The sequence below is a fragment of the Convolutriloba macropyga genome, chromosome 4 (assembly GCF_964194025.1).
Source record: "Convolutriloba macropyga chromosome 4, txConMacr16.3, whole genome shotgun sequence".
NCBI lineage: Eukaryota > Metazoa > Xenacoelomorpha > Acoela > Convolutidae > Convolutriloba > Convolutriloba macropyga.
Window position 1 is genome coordinate 59716289 of NC_134471.1, and position 22916 is coordinate 59739204.

The window sequence follows — 22916 nt, forward strand, 5'->3', positions numbered from 1 at the left end:
TGGAATAGATACCCGGATCTGAGTGTCATAATACGTTAGTACTGAATCATAAAAATTTCATTATGATTTTTTCTATTTCAAGAATTCTGGACAGGGCATTTTATAGCCTGATAATTGTAAGTTGGATTTATAACCTAAATTTATATTTATAATTGGAAAATATAACAAATTCTCGCCCGACATTTTATGACTGACCGAATTAATTGTCTTAACAAGACGAGGAGTATCAGTCGACAGTATCATCCGAAAATATAACGAATTCTGATGATTTATTTGTTTCATTTGATATTTTAATATTAATTCCAACCCCCCCCCCCCCTCCATCCAAGCCCCCTCCCCCCCCCCCCCTCATCCAAGCCCCCCCGTTTTAACAAGCGTTTATTTAATAAGGTTTCCGGTCCTACTATCAGTCTTTTTTACTATTTTGTAACGTATACTTACACGATTTTACTTGGTTTTTGTCTGATCGTGGGACAAGTTTGCCAAAATTTTCGATTTTCGAAAATTTCATTATTACTATGATTTTAATGTGATCGGAAAAAACAACAAATTAAGAATGTCCATTGACGATTCACGAAAAAAATGTTTCTGGGTTTGGTCTGCGAGGTAAATTTACCCTTAGGTCACTCTGATTCAGGACTGGTTTAACGTTTTACCATTGGATTGAAGTGAATCAGTGAATCTGAAATGCTCTGACACGAGGCTCGCTCCGGGTAATATTTATTACTAAGCTCGTTATTCTGTAAAAATTGACCATATGTAGTTATTAGCTATGTAGAGTTTCAAATTTTCTGATATTTATTGTTATGTTCCAATTTTTTTTTAAATTGGGGGGATATATATGCGAGGCTGGCTTTTCTTATTAATTCAAATTTTCATTTTTTGTTTTCGCATCGCAGACAAAAAAGAAAAACACTATTTTTTAGCTCACAGGACTTAATTTTGAATTATATAAAAATTATCAGAAAATTGAAAAATTGGGAGGCTTCAAAATATCGATCGAAAAATAGAAAACGAAAAAAAAACGCTCGGGGAAGAGGGGGAGGGGTGGGGTGACAGATCGCGTTGAAATTTAAAATGAAACAAACAGAGAATTTTGTGATAAATTTAGTTAGGTTGAAGAGGACCTTGATTGTCGGGAGTAACTCTGTACTATTGCAAGCGTAAAAGTTAACAATTTTAACTATTTGACTAAAAATTTCGAAAAATCATATATGTTGTTTCTTTCAATCGTTTTTTGTTCTGTCTCTCTGTCTCTGTTTCTGCCAATGGAAAATACCTATAAGAATTGATGTTTCGTTGTAATGAACAGATTCCTCGGAGAATTAGAAGACTTCAGGCACTTTAGAGCTCCTAAGATAGCAAAACTCAATTTTTTACGGTGTTAAAATGAAAACAGAAAATTGTATTCTTTTCTAATTTCCAGAGTTATTATGCAAATCTTTTTATCAGATCAGAACTAACCATTTCGTTTTTTTTTTCAAAATCAAAGAGACGTAAGAAAAACTGTTCTCAAGGAGTGAACATCAGGTCCAAAAAAATCAGTATTGAAAAATAAAGATGGAGTTATCTTCTTTTCTTTTTTGTTTGCATACCTCTTTTGCTGTGAGAACCGATACTTCGAACTAATCTTCGTCAGTATACTGCAACACAGAGTTGGGGGGTTTAATGATCGCCAGGTTGAAACGTTTAACACATATGTCTTTAATTCTTTTTGAACATTAGAAAAAAAGTCAATTCTCTGTATTTTGAAAATACAATTCGCCTTGATCCTTTCCAGAGTGAGAGCGTTCTGTAAATTGAAAAACGATGATAAAAAATCTTTTCAATTTCAGTTCCCAAAAAAGTTATTAAAGTTATCGGTTTTTTATAGTAACTACGTAGATTCAGAAACACAAGACGACAAAATTTACTGATAACAAATTTTGTTCAACAGGACTAAAGGAGAGATTTTATGGACAACTGCTAACGGTCCCGTAAATGTTAGACGCAAGTAGAGGCAGAGCGCAAAAACTGTCAAAAAAATTGAAAAATATTGAAAAGGACGTAGTATTTGCTACAATTTGCGGTATAAAATACGTTCAATATCAAAATTTTGCGCATTGAACGTTGCCTCTGACAGATCTGCAGCTTTTTAAAAAACAACTTGTCCCATGGTTATAAAGAAACATCAAAACCACAAAAATTTGCAACAGTTACCGATAGAATCAACTCAGAAAAGTCCTCACCTAATTTTAAAAGTCAAACAATCAAGACAAATACGAACATCGAGGAACCATGAATAAAGATCAGTTGCCAATTTTATTACAATATATATATATATATATATATATATATATATATATATACATTTCTTTGTTGTTGGGATTGGTTTGCGTGAGCGCTTGCGTGGGTGTATGTATCGGTGGTCGTAATTATACTTTGTCTGGTATGTGTGTTAAAGTGAGAAAGAAAAAGTTTACAAGAAAGAGTTAGTTTAAGTGCTAGAAACAAAAAGTGACAGAGTGCAAAATCTAACAGAAATGAAACTGAATTACAAAAATTATTTTTTTTTGTTACAAATGTTTAAAAAAGCAGAAAACTAAAATCGTTTTTTTTCAACTGGCTGGCTGCTCTGCTTGTTTTCCTAATACTTTTAGCAGAAAAAAATCACCGAGCTTTTGCAAGAAAACAAATTGGCGCATTATGCCCACGAAGCGTCGTAAATATTCATATAGTTTGATTTCAATTTTATTGTGAATTTCACAATTACTCATTCGATTGCCTCAAGAAGTCCACACTTAGTTTTCTAAGTAAAACCAATAAGATAAAAATGTACGATGTGAAACATGGGCAAGATCAGTTGACCAGAGGAAAGTTTTTAAAGTTGTTTGTGTCGGGTTTTTATTTGTGTGTTTTTGTTTATGTGTGCATGGGATCGTGTGTTTTTGTTGCGTGAGTACCTAAATATGTAGTGTATGTGGTATGTGTGTAAAAGAGGACCAGAAAGTTAGTTTGAAATAGTGAGGTCCAATCATTTTTGGACAAAATATAGTTAAAATGCTAAAACTCTCAGAAATTATAAAGAATAGGAAAAATTACGCCGGATTTTTTGGAAAATGCAGTTCTAAGTTATGATTAAAACTTTATTTTGGTTCCATTTCAAGGTTTAAAGCCATATGTACATCAACTGAATCAATTGACACAACCAGTCGACACCTAGTTATTTTAAAAAACAAGGAAGAATAGCTAATTGAACGTGAAAAAACTTGCGTAATGATGCTTCGTCGCCAAGAATATATTTTTGTTGTTGTGGTTTGTATTTTTTGCAAATTTGCGTATGCAACGTGTGTGTGTGTTTGTATGGTTTGTCTGTGGCTGTGTCTTTCTTTTTTTACTTCAATTAAGCTAAATTTCTAGAAATTGATAAAAAAGAGTGTGCCTTTTTTCTGGCAAAAAAGACAGTATTATTTTAGACTGAAACAGTACAAGTTATTTTCTCTAAAGCAAAAAATTTTGCTTCCAGTTTCTCCCAACTGTTTTTCTGACTGAAACTAATGGTTTTTTGGAATTTTGAGAATTATGTTGGAAAATTTTGTGAAACGCACACACACGCAGGAGCCATCTTTTTTTAGTTATAGTTAGATACTTCAATACGCAAACAAAATTGTTCAAATTAATTATTTGAAATCAACCATAGATGCATAGGAGCACATTAGTAAAAAGTTGTCTGCTTTCAGTAACTAAAAGTAACTAAAATTATGCATATATATTCAATGTCAGTGGATTTCAATCCTGAGTTTTAAAGAACTGCACAAAATCTTTTCAATATTTTGAGGTTAGTTTGGTTTTTGTCTTTCTGTTAAATTTGAATAAATCGCAAATTTTGAAAAGTGAGCGAAAGAAATTGTGAATATTTAAATTCTTCTATTTATAATTGATCAACAACTTTTTTCATAACACAAGAATTTTTTTGAGTAATCTCCAGTTTGATTTCTGAACTTTATCTTGCATGATCATATTTTTATATAACGAAACCATTTTGTCAGCAATTAAGATACGCTTGGCGAGACTGACACTTTGTCAAACACTCCATCTCTTCTTTCACATTAAAATCTGGCCCTACAAAAGCAATGGTTATAAAAGAATTTTTTTCATTATGTATTATCGTAAACCTCATTATTTTTCAAAATTTTGCAAGGGTTTTCTTATCGTTTAAAACCTCGTCAGATCTTATGCTATTTTAATAAATCTGCTACGCTCAAATGAGACAAAGATATTTGGATCAAACTGAACCGAATAGTTCTCTAATAGATATATTTGCATGAAATGAGGCCGGCAGCGTTACACTAATAACTGATAATTTTTACTGCACCTATCTGTGCTGTAAACTTGTTCAAAAAATTTCGATCCCTATGAAAACAATTTCCAAAGCAATTACTCGTTTAAGCTCCTAGTTACAATGCCTTCAAACTGGTCCGATGGCGGTCTATGTTATTTGACTTTATCAGTAAACAATTAATGTCTGGCGATAAAGTGATTATCTTAACGGCTAATAAAATGTTTACAAAGTCTCGCACAAAAAAAATCATATGGGGAAAGTTTTTCAGTTTTATGAATGGTTGGCAGGATCTTATAAGATGGCATGTTGTTCTGAAGATGTGCTCAAATGTTGCAGATAAAAATAGTAGGAGATCCTAGCCAACAGATTGTTTGTCAATTTTATGAATTATTTATGGCCAAAAAATCAGAGACAGAACGTCCAACATATTTTGACTTTAAATATTTAGCTTAAATAATTTGAATCAAACTGGAAAAATTTAAACAACCCTTGTTCTTCAGAGTTTTTTTCTTCAATTGGTCTTCCAGAAAACCTTCTCTTGGCATTTTGACATTTTCATTTCAACTCAGGTTTTAGATTTCTGGTTATTGCGTTAGTTATACACACCATAGTAAGTTCGTTCTCCAATTTCATTAAACACATTGCGCATACCTTGAGCAAATCTTTTTTTTGTTTTACATGGTTGCACTATCTTTCAGCATTATGGAGGATCAAAATTGCTACAATGTGAAAGATTGGCGAAATTCTCCAAAAAATTTCCACAAAATTCACAACCTTAAAATACAATATAGTATTCTTTCCAGGAAAAATCGAGTGAAGTTAGCGCCTTGTGACCCATGATTCATTTCTTTGTCAAGGAAAATTTTGTCTATTGTAAACACTTTTTTATAAATTTCTTTCAAAACAATTCTGGGAGCAAAAGCCTAAAAGTTTGCAAACAAAAAAAACAGAAGACGGTAAAACATTAAAGAAAGATTGGTGACCATACATTTATCAGGGAAGAGTTTAAAATGGAAAATGTGTTTTTTTTCATTGCTTCGTTTTATATTGGACGCAGTAAACCTGCTAGCTGATTAACAAAGAAACGAGAAATTGATTTAAACAGCAATTTAGTTGAGCTAAAGTTTTGGCTCCATTTTTGACGTTATTTTTGACTTAGTTTCAATACTAGAATACTCAATACTTTTGTTGCGGCTACTTGAGCAATCGGCTAACTTTAACACAAGTGAGGTTGGCATTTAGAAAAAAAAAGTTGAAATTTTAATTTTCACTGATGCGTTTCTTTGTTGAGTTTTGCAAATGAATACAAGACAAAGTTAGAAGAAAAGAGTTGAGTACTTTTGCAAATAATAATTAGACTGATATCTTTCAGCTATTCATAGCTGAAATTAGATATCGTTTTGTGCCCGAATTTCAATTAAGATTTCCCATGGGTTGATTTTAAGGAACATAAATTAATTCAGAGCTCTCTTCTTCTTTTCACGTCCAAAAATTAATTCAGACTCTCAACATTTTGTTCACTTTTTGATCACATTAAAATTGATCAACCATCCGTTTGGATTATTTTCGAAATACCATCGGGAGCATTTCAAATATTTCTCAAATTTAATTTTTCCCTAAACGCTTTCAATTAATTTTCAATGTCATTCAAAATACATGCACTCCAACACCCCCCCCCCCCCCCCCTCGCACCTCCTACTCCTCCTCCCTCCAACCCCTTTTCTCCATTCTCAACTTTTTCCACTCTTTTAACTAGGCAAAAAAGAGCCTAAAGTATAAAGATTAATTCAGTGAGAAAAGTCCCCTACTGTGTAAAACAATCAAATATTGAATAAAAGTATATGAAAAACAAAAGTTTTTAAAATAGTTATTTGTTTATAAGTCCGTCAGTTTAGTTGAAAAATGACGTTTCAATTTAAATTTGTACGAAATTATTATTCAGATAAGTTGCGTATTTTGACTCTCTAATTTTATTTATGAATGCGAATTTTATTCAAATTCAAAAAGAACAGGCATATCGAAAAAGTTCTCTAAGGAAAAATATATTATATTTAATGACAATTTCCTTGATCTGCTTTAGCATCTCCGCATATTAAGTAGAGTGTACTTATACGGTAGTGTATGTGTTAACCTGGGGAGGGGGGTATAGGGGGGGGGGGGGCTTGGGTTGTAACTCTTTTTTGTTCTTTGTGCAACGAGATTGACTAGTTAGAAAGAGAAAGCGGTTTATAACTGGGTAGTAAGTTATAATAAGTATAGAGTTACAATTTAATTTTGGTGCCTTTCTGTTAATCACTCTTTAAACGGAATTAAGTAAAATTAAAGAGCGGATTATCGGGGGAGCGATCTCTGAATTAAAATCAAAATTTTGATTAAAAACTAGTGTCAAGTTAAATCTCACTACTTTAATACACTCTGTAGATAGTGGATACTGTACAGCTCAAAGGCTGCATTTGATTTGAGGTTGGAAAAAGTTGAATAATATCAAATTCGTTGTGCTTAAAACACAGTCGTTTCATTTTCTTCCTCATCTGATGTTCTAATGAACAAGTATCAATAGGAAGAATTACAACGTCGTTAATAAAATTTAAAGGAACTTCAACAGATGTCAGTTTTATGTGTTGTACAATAATAACAAAATCCTCGCTCGCATTGGTTATTTTATAGAAAAATATATTGGGTCAAACCTGTTCAAATACCCATAATCACTGTTGCTGTAGCAAAATTTCCGAATAGAAATGATAAAGTGATTACTAAAATTGACAAAAATATTGGAAAGAATAATAATGATAATTGAGGTTTCTGTGTAATCAACTGCCCTTTATCTGATTATTCCCCACTTTTCAAACTGTTCTTTTCATTGGCAACATTGTTCTTTTTGGTGACTACTTTTTTGCGTCTGAAACGTTTATGGTACTATTTTTGCAACCAATATCGATGGGTCAATTTATGGTCAACCTATATCTATGGTTGAATGAGAGGTCATTCTCACACAACCAGATTTGCGAAGTTATGGGATCAACCATCCATTGTTCAGTCAGTTTTCACCAATCAAAATGGTTCAATCACAAAATATTCTTTCCTGCAAAAAAATTGGTTATAATGCTGAGATCTCACAGAACAAATAGTCTGTTTGCAGAAAAGGTTTTTGCTGAAGACTAATCGATTGTGTAAAAACTATATTCCATTTTTTGCGTTGGGGACTTGTCTTTCTCGATAAATTCTTGGGGTTAAATTTGCGTTGGGGACTTGTCTTTCTCGATAAATTCTTGGGGTTAAATTTGCGTTGGGGACTTGTCTTTCTCGATAAATTTTTGGGGTTAAATTCTGGGGAACAAGTGTCGGCTTTGTTAATCAGACGGCGATTAAAGATCAAAATCGGAAAACTCAACTATGGTAAATTTAGAATGCGACAAAAAATGCAATGTTGAATAATAATTAAGATTTTTCAATTTTGAAAAACTACTCAGAATACTCTACTTTTCATTCAAAAACTATTTTTCCAATAATCATGCTTAAAAAAATGAAATCAACTTCGAACAACAGTTTGAATAAAGCGCATTTCGCTAGAGTATGATATATTATCGAAAACTTGTGCTATTTTCTTGAAAGAATAGTTTTAGGTGGTTTAGCTTAAAGTAGAACATTTTTTTATTTCATGTGTTGATCAAAACTCCCGCTTCAACTCCAAAAACGTCTGAAGGTTTTTTTTTCTGTTTCAAACACTAAGATATAACAAAACATTGATTGTATTGAAGTAAAAAAAACTTTATGAGATCTTTTTCTTCGCGGATGTTTGAAATCTTTACCATTATAATTGAGTTCTTTACCTGTTTATGATCTAAATACTTCCTAAACAATGATGAAAAAAGCAAATTCAAAATTTTCCTTTTCAAATTGAACAATTGATACAAAAATTTAGTCGTGACCAAACGCAAGCAGAAATTCCATGAAGAGGTTAGTTGTAATTTTTTCACTGCTTGGATGTACCAAATAATCATCTTAAACTTTCTATAAAACATCAGATAAAGTTAAAGTTTGTGGATGAACATTGCCTAAACATTTTATTAACAGTTTAGACTGTATTGATGTTAAAACTTCCAACTCAGCTAACCTAACGAAATTTAGAAAAAAACAACCCAAAGCTTCAATAACTTGATAAACCAATCCTTTGAAGTAATACTAATAAATTGAAACTAATAAAAAAACTGATGCTGATTATCCTCAAATAAGCTACAATTCGCATGAAGTGGAGTAAAAAAATGAAAAATGTTAAGCAATTAAAATGGTTTACTAATAACTGAAAAAAAATCTAGTTAGTTGATGAAATTTTGTAGACAGCAGGACAGAAAATAGAAATTCTTCCTGTGTTTTTAGAAATTGTTTTGAGCAACCTTGTAATAGAAACAGAAAACGGATCAAATTGCTATTATACTGGTAGTTTGAACAAAAATATAATGAATTGAAGGCAAACCGTATTATGAAGTGCAACAATGGTCTTCAGCAGCAATTATCCGATTTTATGATTTACTTAGATAAATTAGCAACAATTAGCTCGCATGCTTTTGTTTCATGAATTTTATGCGTTGGCCATTTGGTTGTTTTTAAGCCAAACTAAATTAAACAGTTAACAGCTCATCATTTTTGAATCTGATGCCGCTTAAATTTTGATCGTTTCTTCGAAAAAATTACTAATTGGGAAAAACCATTGACACAATTTCTGAATATTTTTCAGCACAAAATTTTTGATTCTTAAACACAACGACAATCTGTCAGTCAATCTAGTCGTTCGGCAACATATAAAGATTATTTTTCTTGGTGAAAATAAAAATGAAAGAATTTGTCAAAATTACGTCTTGAATCAATTGTAGTAGAAACTTACAACAAAATTTGGTTCTGAACTTAAATAGAGTTGCTAAAGAACACTGAAACATGGTTTTCAACAAACAGAAGAACGACACATTGCATCAGATGGTTCCTTTTGCTTTTGATTTCCTCTTATCTTTGAAAAAGAGCAGTTTTTGTCATGAAGAAGATCAAGAGTTGAGTTCATCTGCAGAATGCAGGTGTCTGTAACAAACAAAATTTATTCTTAATTTTATAAATTTATCGGGACGGCTAAGAACTTTTCATTGCTTCAACGATTTTGTTATCCTAAGAAAGGTGCATTATAAAATGGAGAGGTTGTTTCCTTAAAACTTTCCATAATGGGTATAAGTCTTCATAAGTTTTAGGGGGTCTCAACCGGTGCAATTACTGTGAAAATGAGCCAGTACTGGATTTGAACCAGCATCTGTTACTTGCAAGCCCAGTGTGCTACCCATTTACACCAACTGGTGTGAACTCTCGAACTTGGGTATCTCTTATAAGCCGTTCTCACGTTCTTTCTTGTTCCCCAAGGCTCCATTTCTCTATTCAAGTATACGTTAAACAAATTGAACTTCTCGTTAAGCTATGTCGCGTTTTTTGTTTGCACAATTTACAATAGGTTGCTCTCTCAACCTTCTAACAATAAATTTCTTTAGAACTCTAGAAATTTAAGTGTTTATCATGGAACAATAAGTGAGTTGAATTAACCACGTGCCTCATAATTAATGGTTTCGTGACTTTAATTGAAGTCAATGAGAACTTCTGGAGTTTATCGGGAACTGCGAACCCGGGTCAGCGATCATTCAACTTTCTTTGATTTCGTACTAGGTCATATATGATTCTTAGTAGTCATACTAGGTCATATATGATTTGAATGAATTCTTGGTAGTCATACAAGAACCATATATGATTTCCTAGAAATCATACAGGGATCATACAAAAAATTTCAAAGACTAAAAACTGTATAACTTTGATTTTCAATTGAAGTTGAAAAAGTTTCTTGGAAATCATACAAGGTAATATATGACACATAAAACATTGACTGGTGCCACAAACTCTCGTATAATGTAGTCAGAAGACTTATTAAATTATTACATCGTAATCGCAATCCACATTTGATTCTTTGTGAGCACTAAAAGAATAACTTTGCGGTTTAAACATATTTAGAAAACTAATTTGAGGTTATACGCGAATTTTTTTCTTGATTATTTCCTATCAATGACCATTTATACGTATAAACTGGCTTCAGAGTATAACAAAAATTTTGTTATCTATTCGGACTTACTCTTGTATTTAGTGCCCAAATTTGCAAATAATATAGTACGTTAGGTTTTTTGGCGGATCGCAATGTGATGCCGGGGTATCATTTAGGTGATGCCCTACCGAATAAAAATAAAAAACAAATAAAATTCTTGGTAAAAGAATTTCGAAAAATAGATGTATGATTCTTGGTATTCGTACTAGGATCATATATGATTCCTTGGTAATCATACAAGGATCATATATGATTTCTTTGGTTTCATGAAAGGACCGTACTAAGAAATCAAGTATGGACAGTATGAAATCATATATGCTCCTTGTATGAAATCAAAGAAACTTCAACCCGGGAAGCGGTTGGTGATATTTAGTCAAAATTTCGAAATGACGTTTTCTGCAGAGTACGTAACCATGCTTAAAACACAAAGTCCGCACGTTTTAAAGTTACGAAGGTCAACAGAAGTCTTTTCTGGTTGAGTATGAACTTCTGGCATTTTAGCTTCTGGCACTGCAGACTTTCGGCTTCTTAAATTGTTGTGCACGTTAGTGTTTTAAACTTTTTTTCCTAAATCTGCTAAAATTATGTAAACCACTTGATTCTTTTCACATCCGTTTAGCTCTTTTCTTCATAACATTGCAAAATAACACTCAACGCTATCGTTTCATGGTGAAAAAAAAACAACAGAACAGCATGGAAAAAATTAGACAAAATGGTCATGACGCTCATTTCCGCTGGAAAAAACCATAAACCCAAAATAAACGTTCCTTAATTTTTGGATTGGCTGTAGACATTGAGATACAGATGCGGACAAATCGCTGCTACATCATCGCCAGCTTGCAAGAACAAACTTATAAAATAATGAAATTACACACTAGAATCGGGGTTTTTATTACCAGGTATTTTACTGTCATTTTGTCCAAATATGCATCTAGTTTTTGATAATTTCGACTGAAACAGTTTTGAGGAAATTTGGGGATCTCGTGCAAAACGCTTTCGAATTCTGTAATTTCAAGACCAACGTGTATTTTTCATGAAAATTGAATTCAAATTTCAATTTGCTAAGACAAAAAGGGCATGGATTTGAGTAGGTTTGCATGCCGTATCATGATCGAATGCAATTTCCATAGATAAATAACAACGATCAACAATAAATTTGGTTTAAAACAATTAGCAAGATCATAGTTTTAAAATTTTCGCTGTGCAAAAATTTGATGAAATTTTTATTTCTTGCTAGATCCTATTCTCATTTTAGTTGAAAGGGTTAACACAAGTTATAATTTATTATGACCAGCATCATTGGAAATACATTGCCTATTTGTGATTGGCTCTCGCTTTACCCTGCCTCCTTAAAAGCCCACACCGCCACTGGGCAAAAATAAACAAATTAAGTGTCTTTATCTGCCATAAAAACACTTTACAGTATATAATAGAGATAACTTAACTGCAGAGTATCAGAATCGATTTCTCTTCAACTGCAGAGATAATTCTCATTTTCCAATTGAAAGCTTCATTTCAATTTTTGAAATATATTTTGCAGATAATTTCCACAGATTTCCTCATTTCTTGTAAAAAGCAGTCTCTGGCAGATATTTACTAAACAAAACAATTACTTAACCATTAAAAACAAATAATTTACAACTGTCTTGCCTTAAATTGATACAGTTTTGAGCAGAAGTAACACCTTTTTATTCAGCTATTGTTTTGAATTCTTTTTATTCCGAACATGGACAAAAAGTTAGAAACGTCGCATTCCACTTCTCTAGTAAATCTAGAAGACTCGTCAGGTTTCAGCGTGACGTCACTGAAAGATGAAAAATCTTCACCCAATTCTGAAAGTATAACTGCTGAAACCTCAAATTCAATTGTTAACAACCAAAATTGTTCAAACGTATCTTTGGTCAGTTTATTCGGCGAACAAATCGTTTCTATGGATATTGACGGCACGAAACGACTTTGCTTAGCTCAAATTTCTCATACTTTACTAAAAGATTTCAGTTATAACGAAATTCATAACCGCAGGGTGGCCCTAGGTATAACTTGTATTCAGTGCACCCCAGTTCAACTCGAAGTTCTGCGTCGTTCGGGAGCAATGCCAATTTCATCTCGTCGCTGCGGTATGATAACTTATCGAGAAGCCGAGAGACTTTGTAAGTCGTTTTTGTGCGAGAGTTACCCCCCTCCGATTCCCGAAAACTTTCAATTCCGAGTATACCACGCGTGCTCGTACGGGTGTAACGGAACTTTTCACCCTAACAGATACAACTCGTCTCGCGCGAAATGTATACGTTGTGATCACTGCAGTGTATTTTTTAGCCCGAATAAGTTTATATTTCACAGTCACATGGAAGTAGGTGCAAAATTTAACCCACCCGACGCGGCGAATTTCAACTCGTGGAGACGACACATTTTCTTGTCCTCGGATCACAGTTCGGATGAACAAATTAACCACGCGTGGGAAGATGTGAAAGCAATGTTTAATGGTGGAACCCGCAAAAGGTCGTCAACGACTCAAACTTCCGAGTTTTTGGAGCCGATATTGAAACAGCAAATCTTGTCGAAAAACGTTAATCAGCGTAATGCCAAACCGCCATTTTCACCAATTTCTGCTGACTCACTACCAAAGAAAAACACGCCGAGCTTCGCTGCAAATTTTGGAAACTTAGCATCATTTTCAAACTCTAAGTTGAAACCGTTTCAAGTACCCCCCGCTTCAACAATAGCTTATAGTGGAGTTACTTCAAACGTAAATTCGAACTCCATTTCAAAGTTTTCGACCATTTCAAATCAGTTTGAAAGCATGTTCAAGCAATCAAACTTTACGCCATCTAGCGTCGCAAACCAATCATCGACCACAGTCTCTGACTTCTTGCTACCTCCCGGATGTTACAACCCCATGGCAACCGCGGCAGCGCTTTTGGGTCCTGCAGCTTTGATGGTTCCTTGGCTAACCCAAAATCCCGGATCCGTTTCAGGGTTCCCGATGCTTCCTGGAATTGTCCCTTCATCTGTGAATTCGCCCGATTTGAAGACATTTTTGGGTTCTGCAGGGTACACAGGGTCAAATTCGAGCCCTGGAAAAGCGATTGAGAGTTTCAGTAAGCCGGCTAGTTTTGTGATGGGAGATTGCAGTGGTTTTAAATCTGGAGTAGCTGAAAGTATGAAGAAAGTAAGCGAAAGATAAAATTTGGAGGAACTCGGAGGCGAAATTGAGATATGTGTCGACACGCGAGAGACTGCAAACAAAAAATAGTATTTTTGTTTGCAGTGAGTTTGACACTGGTACTAACTTTTAATTGGATATTTGTTGCTGTTTCTCTCAGGGCAATTTTTTTTTAGCTCACTTTAAAAAAACTTAGCAAGTTTTTTTAAAATCTCTGAAAAATTGAAACGAATTTGCAGCCCAGTTAAATATAATTTGTTGCTGAATCAAAATGTTGCTGAATCATTTACCACTCTCGACTAAGGCAAAAAACACTTCATACGTTTTGATATTTAAATTTGAGATGCCGAAACATTACAGATGTCAAACAAAACAAGTTTCCATCTCTATCAATAATTTCTGTTCTGATTCAGGACGAGACTTCACCCCCACCAACTGCAGGAATGTCAACACAAGCAGCCCTCATCAACTCCTTCGCTCCAAACTCCATGTTTGGTTAGAAAATTAATTCACTTTGAACACATATGAATTTAATAAAAATGCAGAGTGGAGTTTTTGGGAATCAATAAATTTAGTTATATTCTGGGAACTACGCTCTAAAGATCTCTCGTGTAATAATGCTGATTTTATGTAATGATTTTCGTGTAAATAAGGACACAGGAAAAAAATTGCTGTGGCATAACTTAAAATTTTGGCCAAATCAGATGAAAAATTGCCCAAATTTCAATATTTAGTATGAGTCACACTAAAAATTTTGAGATTATCGTGACAAAATGCTTTAGTGTAATTGAGCTTTTTATCATGTTTTTGTGAATCCTATAAATTGTGTACTGGTACACAAGACAGTTATAGAATATAATTTAATGTTGTAATGAACCAGTAGTAAAAATATCTTTTTAGCTTTGAACAATTAGTTCTTATGACGTCTAATTCCAAGTGTTCAAAATTGTCAACACCTGGTCGCGACATGTCAAGACTTGGCAAGTTTGTAAGTTAAAATTTGGCAAGGTATGAGCTAGATTTTCATAACAGACTGAGAAGTTTTAAAGCACATTCAATGACCCCTCATAAAATGTAAACTATGTTTTATGAACTTATCTTTTCTAGCGCATGGAATTCTCCCATGTACTGACAATATAATAACATAATGAAGCCAAAGCATTGCAAACAGAAAAAGTTTATTTAGGAGAACGTTTAATTTAGAATGTTTGATCTCATGTTGAAGACATGCCAAGTTTAACATATGATATGATCAGAGCTCTAAAGCAAACGCTATTTCAGAAAACACACTCTAATTCATTGCCGATTAACAATGTTCTATCGGTGTTATAACATGAAAATCTGGACTCATACAAAACTAGGATTATAAAACAAATGGACCCTGATTTATTGATAGTTTTTGCTTCTAGGTGTGTCTGGACTCCCACCACTCCCCTTCACTTCAATCGGTGATCACTACTCAAGCACTGACCCGAAGGCCAGCATCAAAGATGTGAACATGAAACCACAGGACGTGAAATCAGAACCAGGAAACAATGAAATGAAAAAGATTTGACTCAATACAGTTTGCATCTCAAACCAAATAATCAATATTCTGTTTTGAAATGATGAAAGTAAGATTACTAAAAATTTAAAACACTACCTTTCTATGTACAAAAATACTATTTTTTTAAAAACATCCAGTTTTTAAATTGATGTACCGGTAGTTTTTAAAATTGTAGTTGAAGAAATTGAAATCGTTTTATTTAATCATCCGACAAAGAATCAGTCCATGAAGCGGCCCATTTAATTGGATATCGAGAACTTTCATTGATAATCAGCAGTTTAATCACGTGAAAATCAGCTTCAGTCATCGTGCTGCAGGTCCATGTACTAACAATGCTTGTATTAGTTGTGCTTGTTACAACTTTAGATGCAGTTTTCGATCAGTCACTTTCCATTTCAAGGACAAAAGATTCAAATCGTACGCATTCTACGTTCGTTCAGCAAAAACTCGTGTTCATTAATTTAAAAAAACTGATATACAAGTTTGTGCTATTTTTAGATTCAGTGTTCTTGGTTGTGAGCGTGCAATAAAAACAGTCAGTTGCAAGAACCAAAAACAGGTGTTTAAATTTTGGCTTTGAGAAGATGGGGTAATATGAAGGGGTTATTTTTGCCTATTCAGTTTTGCCAGGCCAACATATCCCAAGCCAATAGAAGCAAGTAGTAAAGACCAAAAGCACAAAAAGATCCCAATTGCGATGGCTCTTGAATCCCAGTTTAAGGAGCTTTGGCGCTTTGCAGAATTTTCTTCAAATGTTTCGGCGAAAGTTTCTTTTCGGCGAAATTCAGAAATTCAATAGTTCAGGTCTTTTCCATGTAAAAGTGCACTTAGATGTCGGAAAGTTTTTCTGCAGACGATTTTTCCCCATAATAATAGTTTCCCTCTTTTAAATGAGAAAAACCGATTTTCTTTGCTATGCTTTAAAATTTTCTTTTACTTAAATTTTGTTAAATTTACTCATAGTTTTGAGAGTCTACTTTTAAATTGCTATTTTATCATTCTATTATTTTATCCACAACGGATAACTTTGTTACTATTAGAAAAAAAATGGTTGTAAAAAAGCTTGAAAAAAATTGAGCAGACAGCTCGCAGTGTATTGGGTCAAGTCAAGGACACCATGAGAAGAGTTTTATAATAAAAAAATTGGAAATTGTTCTCTTAACTTAGGGTTAAGTCTACTATTCAGCCACAAAAATCCCAATTTGTTATAATATACTTCAAATAAATTTTGAATAAAATACAGCAACAAATGTACATTGAGTCTGCTGGCTATATCTTTCTGGATTTGAAGGTTGAGTCAATAATTGTTTCAGTTATTTTTTATACATTGTTGAAATTAGAATTTTGAAGACACAATATAATTCAGCAAAAAATTAATATTACATAAATTAAGTACATTTTGCTTGTTTCGGTCAGATAGACTTCAATGACGACTAAAATGTTGACGAATAAAAATCTGTTTAAAGAATGGAAGTTAAATCTGTTAAAAAAAACTGTTTTTAAGAAACATAAGCTGAGACAATGGGGATCTATTCAGTTTAAAAATGATAGTTGTCTGAATGATTTGAAACTTTGCATCGGCTTACAATTTTTCAACACTAGTTTGATTTTAACAGTATATGAAACTGAGCATGTTTTCCAAATAAATTCAGACGTTCAAGTGAAAGCAGCAATTGATATTCTGAAAATTTTGGACCTAGACTACATATCGCCTTACATTTTTCAAGTGTACAGAAAAAGCTGAAGATCTTATTTTTGTCAACTCTTCATCAGACTAAATTTGGGCAACCTTTCTTATTTGAAGAACCAAAGGCTTTTTTGTTTCTATATATTTAATCATTAGCAAATTACTTCAATTTTGATGCAGTAAATTTCGCTACAAAATTTGCTCGTCTCGGACAGTCCAGTCAGTAAACCAACAGAAGTTCTTTACACTGGTATTCAAATTTGACCTGATAAACCACTAACCGCTGATCAATTTCCTCATTTTATTCTGATTTTATTGTATAAAAAAATACAAAAATCAAGCTGGAGTTGAATTTGTTGCTACAAACAATCTTCCCAATTAGTTAAGAAACCGTGAAAAATGCATAGTGAGTTTTTCATCAAAAATCGAGCTATAAGGAGTAAAGAAAAATGAAATCTGTGTTGCGTTTGTTTGGTTTTCTGAGCTCCCTCGTGTTACAGTTGTTTGTTTACTAGTTACCAATAAAGTGAAACAAGAAAAAGTTGCTTTTGCGAAAAAAAATATTCTCAATCAACGTCTGCCCGGCAAATCTGACTACTTCATTTCATTAGTTTGCTTAAGCTACTTGTTCAGTCTTTGAATACACTGGACACAAAAATTTAGCCTTAAAAATTGTGAGTTCTTTTACATGATTCTATCACTACTTCATTTATCTATCAGGATTCAATTATGTAAATAAAAATTATATTGACCTCAACAATTTATTTTTTGAAGGCAAAGAAAATTTGGCGTGGGTCTTCGCTTCCTGCAAAAGTAACATCCAGTTTCAAATTTTTCATTTTTATTTCGGAAATGTGTTCAGTTGGGTTGTTCAAACAATTTCACAGCTCTTGTGGAAATACTATGCTAATCAGTGGAAACAAGAGCATACTGGCCTCAAGTAATTGAAAAAAACAGTCTCCTGGAGTCGTTTTTGGTTAAATCATAATAAAAAATCACATGAACCAAAGAAATATAATTTAATGTTTTCGACTTAAACCAAAAGAGAATGATAAACTGAATTGGACCCTACTTATTGATTTATTTGGCTTCTGGGTGTGTCTGTTCTCCCACAACTCCCATTTACTTCAATCAGAGACTACTAATCAAGCAATAACTCGAAGACCAGCATCAAAGATTTGAACACAAAACCACAGGCTGTAAAATCAGAACGCGGAGTCAATGAAAGGAAAAAAAATTGATTCAATATGGTTTACTTATGAAACCAAAAAAAATTTTAGGCTCCAAAATAAAAAAGTAAGATAAATAAAAATCCACTGCTTTTATATTAAATTGCTTTAAAAAAATGAAATTATTAAAAAGATGCACACATTGTTTTTAAAACTGCAATGAATCACGAAAATTGACTAATTTTACCAGACAAAAGATCGTTCGATAGAGCGTATGGCTCTGGTTATCTTTCTTGATCTATTGTGATTCTGTTAACTTAAGTTTCATTTCATTTCATAGCACATATTTTGTTCCCCACCTTACACATTTTAAAAACACTATTTTCATTTTTACAATATTTGATCATCATCACGATTTTTGTGATTATAATCAACTTATAAAAGGCGGTAAATGAACTCAGAAGCTAACCATCAACATTAACAACATCGTCCCACAGAAGATCATTCCATGAAGCGGCCCATTTAATAAGATATCGATAACTTTCTTTGAATATCAGCAATGCTATGAAATCGACGAGGACAATATTCAAAACGCACAGGAGGAAACTAGATTGATTTACTGTGATGTAGGTCCATATTGTTTGTAAATTTTTAGGCGAATTTCAGTGGTTCATTTTTTTCAATTAGATTTAGGAAGTGCACTTAGATGTAGGGATTTTTTTTCTAGAATTTTTTTCATAACATTAGTTTCCCTCTTTTAGATGAAAAAACCAATTTTTTGCCTACTTTTAAAGTTTTCTTTTACTGAAATTTTGTTAAATCTACTATTTTTTTCAGAATTTAATCTTAAATTGCTATTTTGCTATTTTATCATTTTGCTATTTTTTCCCCACAAAAATAATTTTTTTACTTTAAGGATGCACACTTTAGAAAAATTTTAAAAAACTCTAAAAAATTTTTGCAAACCGATCGCTGGCTAGTGCACTCGCAGAAGATTAGATACAAAGTTATAACTTAATTACAAAGAACACAGTGTATTGAATTTGGGTCAAGACCTTGAAAAATGTTTTATAAACGAAAACGTGGAAATTGTACAGTATACTTTTTATTAAATCTGTTATTCAGCAACAAAAAGAACAAATTTTGGACAACACACCTCAAAAACAATTTGGCTAATTAATGTAATAGATGTACATTGAATCTGTTAGCTATATCTTTCTGGATTTGAAGGTTGAGTCCATATCAGTTGTTTCATTTGTTTTAATGCAAACTTCTTGAGATTAGAAATTTGAAAACACAATGCAATCCAGAAAAAAAATTATGTTACATAGAATAAAAACGTTTGGCTCATTTTGGTCAGTCAGACTTCATGGACGAATAAACTATCCAAAAACATCTGTGAAAAAAAGTTAAATCAAATAAAGAAAATAATTTCGAAAAACAAGAGCTGAGACAATGCGAATGAACTCAGTTTTAAAATGCAGTTGTTCTGAATCATTTGAAGCTTCGCATCTTCTTTCAATTTTCTAACACAAATTTTAATTTCATTAGCATATGAAATTGAACATGATTTCTGAACAGTTCCAGACGTACAGGGAATTACAGCTATTGATAACCTGAAATTATTGGACTAAGACTAACCATTACTTAGAATTGTCCAAAAAAAGAAAATGAGTGTTTCGTATTTTCAACTTTCCATTAAACTAAATTACCATCAAACTTCAGAGCAACTTTTCTTTTTTGCAGAATCAAGTGTTTCCTGCTTGTTTTGTTGTTTCAATATATTCATTCATTAGCACATTTCTCTAATTTTCGATGCACCAAGTTTCTCTATAAAGTTTGCTTGTTTGGGGCAGTCAGTAAACTATAAGAAGTTCTTTACACTGGTATTCCAATTTGACCTGAAAAGTCAATGACTAGTGAGCAATTTTGTGATTTTTGTCAAATTTTACAAAAAATTAGCTGGAGTTGTTGCTAAAAACAGTGTTTACATTTAGTTTCGTAACCGTTAAACTGCATAAAGTACTTTTTTCATCGCGAACCGAGTTATAAAATGGAAAGAAACAAAAAATCTACGATTTGTTTTATTTTTGCGTGCTCTTTTGTATTATAGCTGTTTGCATTCTAAATATCAAAAATTTGAAACAAGAAAAAAAATCGCTTGGCGATTGAAATTTTTTTCAATCAACTTCTGTCCCAAAATTTTGACTACTTCAGTTCGTTACTTTGTTTAAGCAAGTCAATCAGTCTTCGGATACACTGAAAGCAATAATTTAGCCTAAATAATTTTGAGTTCATTTACATGAGCTATCACTACTCTTACCATAAAAATTTGTTTTTAAAGCAAAAATCGTTCCTTTTTTGTTAAATATCTTACTATGAAGCTTTTATTGTTTAAACTATAATAAGTTTTTTTATATCTGACTTCAGAATAATCTTGCAAGAGGTAACCAGGTTTTGTGGAAATTTTTATTTAGGCATTACAATTATATCATAAATGCAATGCTTCTGCCTTTAAGTTAATACTAAAACTAATAAAAACTAATTTACGTATAGCGATTCAATGATGTAAAAAAAAACAAACATTGACCTCAACAATTCGTTTTTGCAGAAGAAACAATCTATTTCAAATTTCTCTGTTATTTCGGAAGTCTCCTCCGTCCAGTTGTTCAATCTGTTTCGTAACTGTTATGAAATAAGAACGTTAATCAGTGAAACCTGGACCATCATCGCCTGAAATAACTTTAGAACAAAGCAGTTCCTGAAAAGTAAATCAGTTTTTAAAAAAAAACCACAAAAATTGACATGGAAAAAGGATAGAAATGTATGTTCTGGACTTAAACCAAGCTAGTTTTGTAAATCAAATGCTGCCTAGTTTTTGATACGATTTGCTTCTAAGTGTGTCTGGACAGTCAACTTTCCCATTTACTTCAATTGGAGACAACTACTCAAGCAATGACTCGAGAGCCAGCATCAAAAGTTTGAACACAGGATGTGACATCAGAGCCCTATGGATGTGTCATCATAACCACAGGATGTGACAAAAAATTCGGCATTCTGTTTCAAGAGCAGGCTTCAAGAGCAACCAGTTAGCAGAAATACCACAAGTTTTTTAAGCCCTGGCTTCAAGAAATCGAGTTATATGAACCTGTTGTTTTTTGCCTGTTCAAATTTGGCAGGCAAATATAACCCAAGTAAGTGAACACGAGTAGTAAAAATCAACAAGTCAAAAAAGATCAGCGTATTCTAATTGCAATGGCTTTTCAATACCAGTTCAAGCGCCTTTGGTGCTCTGCGGAATTTTCTGTATTTGTATAAAAATTTTTTCGGGGAAAATTAATAGTTCCGAACTTTTCCATTTAAAAGTGCACTTACGTGTTGAACTTTTTCTGCCGACAGTTTTTTTGCTTAACACTAGTTTCCATCTCTTAGATGAAAAAACCGATATTTTTGCTAACGATTAAAATTAAATTTACTCATTTTTTGTTATATCTACTAATGTTTTTGAGAGTCTACCTACTTTTAATTGAACATTTTTTATTCTTTAATTTTTCTTCTTAGTTACTTTCGTTAAATTTACAAAAAATATATTTAAAAAAAGTTTTTAAAATTTTGACCAAACAGCTCGCTCTGTTGCTGCATTTGCAAAAAGACAGATACAAAGTTTTGAAATAATTACAAAAAATAATGTGTATTGGACGTGTGGCATAATAAAAGCGCCATGGAAAAAGTTTTATAAACAAAAATTAGCAAATTGTACATTTAACTTAGGGTTAAGTCTATTATTCAGCCACAAAAGAAATTCCCAATTTGTTACAATATACCTCAATTAAATAATGCCTAACTACAGGAGCAAACGTACATTACATCCGTTGGCTATTTTTTTTTTCTGCGCTTGAAGTTTGAGTCAATACTAACTGTTTAAGTTATTTTATTGCCAATTTTTTGATATTTTTTTGCAAACTTGTCGAAATTAGAATTTTGAGAACACTATGCAATTCAGAAAAAATTTTTATTAGATACATTAAATAGGTTTTAATAATTTTGGTCAGTTAGTCTTCACTGAGGAATAAAATATCTATAAACATCTGTAGAAGCAAAAATCAGTTGAAGAAAACATTGTTGAGAAACATAAGCTGAGGCATTGTGGAAAATCAATCTTGTTTCAATTTAGTTAGTTGTTCAAGTTAGCTATTTGTTGTCAATATTTCTAAAAATTGCATTTCTTTCAATTTTTCAACTTTAATTTTGATTTGAACAGCCTTTGAAATGAATCGTATTTTGCAAATAGCTTCAGACGTACAGGAAAATATAGCGATTGATAATTTCAAATTTTTGAACTAAGACTAATTTTTTGTTAAAATTGTTCAAAGTACAGAAAATGCGAAATATTTTCTTATTTTTGCCATTTGTTCTGTAGATTAAATTAGGCTCATTAGACTCAAGTTTTATGGCAACCTTTCTTATTTGCAGAATCGAAGCTGTTCTTTTTGTTTTCATAAATTCATTCATTAGAAGTTCTTTCATTTTTAGTGCATTAACTTTTTTCTACAAAACTTGCTCATCTCAGGTAGATGTTTCTTCTCTAGTTACCAATATGTTGATTTTGCTATTCAAAATTTTTTCTTAATCAATGTCTGTCCGGCAGTTTTGTCTACTTCTATTCATTAGTTTCTTGAAGCCACTCGTTCAATCTTTGAATACACCAAAAACATTAATTTCGACTAAACAGTTTGAGTTCATTTTCATGATCCTATTACTACTTCTTTTGCATTAAAGATCCTATCGTAACGATCTTACGAAATTTGCTTATTAGGAAAAAAGTTGATTTTTTTTCCATCGTACAATACCCTACTCTGAAGATTTAGATCTTAGATCTTTTTTTAAAAATATTATGTGCGAAGCG

The 22916-nt window shown here is 32.4% G+C and overlaps 2 protein-coding genes across 2 annotated transcripts in view; one reads left to right on the forward strand and one right to left on the reverse strand.

Annotated features, from left to right (window-relative positions):
- Positions 1-22916, reverse strand: part of LOC142337795 (UDP-N-acetylglucosamine--dolichyl-phosphate N-acetylglucosaminephosphotransferase-like) — a 246605-nt gene that overhangs the window by 58921 nt on the left and 164768 nt on the right. The window lies entirely within an intron of this gene.
- Positions 12172-15163, forward strand: LOC142338117 (uncharacterized). The gene is made up of 3 exons (XM_075387750.1): positions 12172-13614; positions 14022-14103; positions 15018-15163. The coding sequence occupies exons 1-3, from the start codon at positions 12172-12174 to the stop codon at positions 15161-15163; spliced, it is 1671 nt and encodes a 556-aa protein (XP_075243865.1).

What these genes read in the sequence shown, in the direction of transcription:
- LOC142338117 (XM_075387750.1), top strand. Translation starts at nt 12,172, where the DNA reads ATGGACAAAAAGTTAGAAACGTCGCATTCCACTTCTCTAGTAAATCTA. An exon ending in TAGCTGAAAGTATGAAGAAA is followed by an intron (nt 13,615 to 14,021) that starts GTAAGCGAAAGA and finishes GTTCTGATTCAG; the next exon opens with GACGAGACTTCACCCCCACC. An exon ending in CGCTCCAAACTCCATGTTTG is followed by an intron (nt 14,104 to 15,017) that starts GTTAGAAAATTA and finishes TTTTGCTTCTAG; the next exon opens with GTGTGTCTGGACTCCCACCA.